This window comes from Pinus tabuliformis, chromosome X, assembly GCF_031772625.1.
Source record: "Pinus tabuliformis cultivar Carrire ecotype Pingquan chromosome X, CPIR1, whole genome shotgun sequence".
Classification (NCBI taxonomy): domain Eukaryota; kingdom Viridiplantae; phylum Streptophyta; class Pinopsida; order Pinales; family Pinaceae; genus Pinus; species Pinus tabuliformis.
Window position 1 is genome coordinate 1,304,801,949 of NC_142308.1, and position 6,208 is coordinate 1,304,808,156.

Consider the following 6,208-nt stretch of genomic DNA (forward strand, 5'->3'; position numbering starts at 1 on the left):
CTCTAATTAATAGAAATATATTTAAAATAATTCAAAATAAATAAATAAATATATATATATATATATATATATATATATTTTTTTTTAAATATAAACTTATTTTCTATATTATTTAAAAAAACACTTGAAATAAATTCTATCATAACCCTAATTATATTTATAAATTTCAATTAAAAATTAAAACGAATTGAGAAAAGACACATGTCAAAAAAAATCTTAGACAAACCAAATGAAACAGTAGCCGCTCCTGCAATTTCCCGCCATTTTATGAAATCATTGTGTCTCGTTACTTTCCATTGGCTTTCATTTCCCTCCCAGCATTTCAGTTTTCACCGCTGGTATTGGTTTTTGGCCTCGAATGCAATCCTTTTTCCATCAAAGGAGCTCTGTGAATCAACAGTATGCCGCCCGCTACAGACAAATTCTCCACACTACCAGATGCCATCCTCTGCTCCATCCTGTCTAAAATCCCGGTTAAAGAGGCCATCAGATCTTCCCTTCTCTCCAAGAGATGGAGATTTCTGTATACCCAAATGCCCCAACTCATTCTCTCTCCACATCTTCTTTTGGCCCCTCTGGATCCAGATCCCCTATCCATTGCAACGGTGGAGAATATCATCTCCAAAGATCCAGATCCCCTATCTATTGCAACGGTGGAGAATATCATCTCCAAAATTCTGCTCTTGCATTCCTCTGATCTGGAAGTCTTTTATCTATCCATCGACGTTTATCCTTCCGCGCCCATATGCAATATTGATACCCAATGGCGGTTTACACGCGACAGTGTATACAAATGGGTGCGGTGCGCAGCATGGAGAAATGTTCAACACCTCACTCTCTGTGATTCCCCAGATAGGGAAATCCCGCCTCCTGCCCTTTTCTCCTGCACTCGTCTCATTACACTCACACTCTACAATTACATTCTCTCACGTCTTCCAACCCATTTCTCTGGATTCAACCATCTCACCACTTGCAACTTTAACTATGTGGAATTGACAGACCAGTCTTTAGCTCAGTTTATATCACATTGCCCTCTTCTTCGAAATCTCAGCTTATATAACTGCGTTGGTCTGCAGCACCCTACCATCTCGGCTCCTAACATTACAGATTTAGAAGTGCATGATGGTGTGGAGGCTTTAACAGTGAACTGCCCGAAGCTTAATACCATGCATCCATGCCTGATAAAGGATTTGAGGGTGAATGGGATACTGTTTCATGAGATTTCATGTTCAATTTGGGAACTCAATATGCAGGGTGGAAGTAATTTGATTGGATTGAAAGTGGAATTGCCACCTGAGGCATACAATTTCTCCGCGGAGAGATTTATAGACATAATAGGGAGCTTCAAGTTATTGAAGTTGCTGGTCGTTTTTGTTGGGCCTTTGCTTAAAAGTGAAAAAGAGATGGATATTTCCCTTCTCAGTGTGTTCGACAGGCTTCCTCATCTTGAGGAACTATACATGGGCGAGGCCTTCTTCTCGGTAAGAGCAGAATCTCTACATAACTTTGATGTGTTCAGTGCAATAAATGTTTCCATGATTTTGTGTTTGAATTTGGTTCCCATAGGTATTAGGGTATCTATAATGTGCAAGACATGTCAGACAAGGCATATGCTGATTATCTAGCCTGTCTTACATTTATGTACATTTGTCTTACATTTATTTACATCTTACTATGGGCAGGCAGGCAGTGGGGTATGTTTATGTGGATTGTATATCCATGTATTCGAGGGGAATAAGTGAAATAAATGGTTGAATATGCTCCATGACTATGAAATACTAGAATCTGTAATCAATTGCTCAAAAAAAATCACGATACCTTAGCTTACTCAAAAAAATGCCCACTCTAATGTAGATATGCACATGCTGTAAAATTCTTCATTGGTATTGTTATTTTCCATATTTATGCCTTTTACCTTGTAAATGAGGGCAGAGATGGCTGACTATAGTTTTGAAATGAAATGCAGGAGCTAGCAAACTATGCTATACCTTTGTCTCTAAACTCCCCACTCTCTAATCTCCGTAAGATACATGTCTACATATATATAAATGGAACCGGTAACAGGGAAATATGTGTATTAGGTTGCCTTCTTCAGAGCACCCCTGCTCTACAGGTCATGGAACTTCAATTAACTGATGACGCGGATTCTGAAAGTCCAATGTATACATGGTTTTTAGAAAACGTGTTATATTTGAACAGAGCTTCCAAGCAAGCAAGGATAGTGTTATGAGAATCTCCTTGTAAATTAATGAAACTGTGACTGGTAAAAAGGATTTCCTTTTCCTTTTTCTTTTTTTCTTAACAGAAGGGATGGGCAACGAGATTTTGGAGAATTTAAAAAAGAATACAATTTAATATTCTTGAATGAAAATTCAAGATAGTGTTGGGTCATGTTCTTTATGAATCTCTTTAGCAAGGAGTTCATGAAGGTTGGAAAGGGCTTAGTTTATTACAGACCGAAATTAAATGATAATTGCTTTTGGTTTATATATTCATTATTGAATAAAAACAGCAAATGTTTCATTATCATCTATTTTTTATTCAAATAATTATTAAAAAGATAACTGGAAATGTTTCATTATTATCTCTTTTATTGTAAACTGAATTATTAGTTAATTAGGATCTGGAGAAAGGGATAATATCTAAGCCTTCTTTAATAATGTTTATGTTTTTTTTTTTTTTTATTATAAACTGAATTATTAGTTAATTAAGATCTGGAAAAAGGAACTATATCTGAGCCTTCCTTAATAATGTTTCATTATTATCTCTTTTATTATAAACTGAATTATTAGTTAATTAGAATATGGAAAAAGAGATAATTTCTCAGCTTTCTTTAATAATAATCACCAGGCATTTTACAATTCCATTATTATTTCACTTTGAAAATAAACAACAAATACTTAGCATTGGAATACAGTTACCACAAAAACAAAGAGATTATATAGTCATGCACAAATTGAAATTGCCCATTGTGAGGGCAATTACAAACAAAAAATCAGCTGTCAATTGATATCATATAGATCACTTTATCGCGAAAATAAATACTAATGCTCTTAAAAAGGTATTTTAGAACTAAATACTAATGTCATAAAAATATCATTTCAATAGGAATGTGAAAACAAAATATTCAAATTATATTATATTGATGTTTTTCATGATAATGGATATTGTTTATAATTTTTATTTTAATTTTAGATTTATCAAATATTGAGAGATCAAATTTTTTGAGATGTAATATTTTTTAAAGTAAAAAGAGATTTAATTTATTTTGACGCTTAATAGATTCAGGGATAAGATGGATCTAGTTAGTTCTTGTATAAGTATAACTAATTGGAGTATGAATTGCTTACAAGATGTGGTGATCAATTAAAGCTTTCAAAAAAAAAATCCGAATGAAACTGAAAATGTTGTGATAACAATTTTTTTTTTGGTGAGCCCCTTACCTTGTTAGTTGTAATGAAGCTTTATAACTTTATTTCTTTGGGAGTGTTTGGTTATTGATATGGAGAAACTTATTTTCAACTCAATGAGATGTCAATTCCAAGAAACTTGTTTTACACAACTAATTATCTCCTACAAAGTTCATGAGAATTGTAAATGATAAATATAGAGTTGAATGCAATTATGTTTGTGGCAGTGAAGGCATGGGAATATGAAACAAAATTTTTAATGTTATCTCTCAAATGATGTCCCATTTTAAACAAGACCTTTTTTTGCAGAGCAAAATGGAGTTGGGATGATCTATAATTTTTGTTTTAGTATTAAACTAATTTTTAAATTAAATTGTAGACACAAGCTAATTAATATTTATGAATAATTCATAATAACAATTGTTCTACTATTAATTTAATTACTGAATTATGATTAGCATAGTTATATAAATTAAATCACTTGTAACTATAGATGGATATCAAAACACTTAATTTGTAATCAGAATACTTAGTTCCTAAAATATTTCGTATAGTGAAAATAAAAATAAAAATAAAAATAATTTAATTATTAAAATAAATAAAATATATCAATAACCCTTTTCAAATATTTTCTAAATATTATACTTTTTCCTATGATTTATGATTTAGTATTAAAATGGATAAATTTGACACAATCACTTTGAATATAAAGTTTTAGTAGATTAAACAACTTTAACAAAATTCACACAAACTTTTTGTGTGATAATTGAGACCAATCTTAAGAAGATAAAACAACCTTAACAAACCAATTAAAACAAATGAGAAATTGAAGCCTAATCTCCCAATAAATGTTGAGCAATCTCTAGCCACTTGAAGCAGAATATGGAGCTCAAAGTGGGATCTTGGTAATCCTTTGACTTGCCAAAACCAAAAAAAAAATAAAAATAAATCATCAATTCTTGAATTCAAGAAAATCAATTTTTTGAAATCTTGAATTCAATTTCTTGTTATAATATCAATTTATTGATATACTTGGAGGCAAAAATTATAAAAACTATCCTTGAATAAAACAAATTCAACAATCTTAGGAAAAAATTGCTCAAGAAATCCTAAAAATTAGTAACTATACATCAATAAAACATTATTAATAAAATTTGGAAAAAAATGCTCACAAGTTCTAAAAAGTAAAAACTAATAACTAATTATCATAATAGTTATTAATTATAAAAGCCATGTGTAAACATGATTTTTTATTTTTTATATTATAATTAATGTAATTGAAAATGAAAATATAGAAAAAAATAGAAAAAGATTAAAAAAAAGAAATTAAGTCAAATTAAAAAGAATAAAACTTTATAAATATATATTGGAAAAATATTTTTTAATTATTATTTTTTTCTCTTTAAAATTCCTCATTTAAAAAAACCATATAAAAAGATAAAAACAGAAATATAACTATAATTTTTTTCCTTAATTATTTTTTCTTCTTTAAAATTAGTCATTTTAAATTGAAAATATGAAGAAAAACTATAATTCATGAAAATGGAAATAATAGAAAAAAGAAAATAAAAATAAAAAATTTAAATAAAAATGAGATAAAATTAAAAACAAAAAATAGTAACTAATAGAAATGGAAATTACTAAATAGTCCATAATAAGACCTCAACCAATTACCTTACAAATAAATCAATTTAAATAAAAATAAAAAATAAAAAACTAGATTCCCAAAATTAAACTATAAATAACGGACATAAATTTTTCCTAAACTGATCAATGCTTAATACCATTTATAAAAGGAGTAGTCTACCTAGGCGGTAGAATGGCCCGTTTTTCGGCACCGGTCGGAAAATCGTCCGGCTCGGGACATCGGGAATGTCTCCACCCTCCGCCACCCTCCTGGAGCTCCGCCACCCTCCCCTGGCAATTGTTGGGTATACGAACAAAGTCCCACATTGATTAGAAGTGGTAGAAGTGGGAAGGATCATGGGTATATAAGGATGAACAAATATCTCCATTGGTATGAGGCCTTTTGGGGTAAACCTTTTGGGGTAAAGCCCAAAAACAAACCCATGAGGGCTTAGGCCCAAAGTGGACAATATCATACCATTGTGGAGATATGTGGTGTCCAGAGTCCCAACAAGTGGTATCAGAGCCAAGTTCGAGGTTACCCAAGTGGATGAATCCTCGGAATGCCGAACAAAGATGGTGAGCCCCCGTAAGCCTGTGGATGAGCTCGGTTAAACAGGCGGTGTGCTCCAGATTCTTCATGGACTTGTCTTGTTCTCCAACACGGTGAAGAAGAGTTGACCTGGGATGGAGCAAGCTCTCGAGACAGGTGGTGCTACCATGTAAGGCGTGTGCTTCCAACGCATTGGAGCGGAGAATCCTGGTTGGTAGAGAGGGGAGAATCCTGCGGATGGTTTGAGGGGAGGCTCGATGGTCCTTTGTTCGAGGGGAGGATTGTTGGGTATACGAACAAAGTCCCACATTGATTAGAAGTGGTAGAAGTGGGAAGGATCATGGGTATATAAGGATGAACAAATATCTCCATTGGTATGAGGCCTTTTGGGGTAAAGCCCAAAAACAAACCCATGAGGGCTTAGGCCCAAAGTGGACAATATCATACCATTGTGGAGATATGTGGTGTCCAGAGTCCCAACAGCAATTCTCCGCTTCTCCGCCACCCTCCCCTAGCAATCCTGACATTCCTGCCACGGCCTGACAAAAAATCGGATTCGGATCGCAGGGAATGGGGCCTGATAGACTACTCCGATCCGGTTCCAATTCGATTTTTCACC

At 32.9% G+C, this 6,208-nt stretch overlaps 1 protein-coding gene across 1 annotated transcript; it reads left to right on the forward strand.

Moving 5' to 3' along the window:
* Window positions 1-316: 316 nt before the first annotated feature.
* On the forward strand, window positions 317-2,239 carry LOC149144844 (F-box/LRR-repeat protein At3g26922-like). The gene is made up of 2 exons (XM_089449930.1): window positions 317-1,481; window positions 1,967-2,239. The coding sequence occupies exons 1-2, from the start codon at window positions 402-404 to the stop codon at window positions 2,228-2,230; spliced, it is 1,344 nt and encodes a 447-aa protein (XP_089306056.1). The 5' UTR covers window positions 317-401; the 3' UTR covers window positions 2,231-2,239.
* The last annotated feature ends 3,969 nt before the right edge of the window (window positions 2,240-6,208 follow it).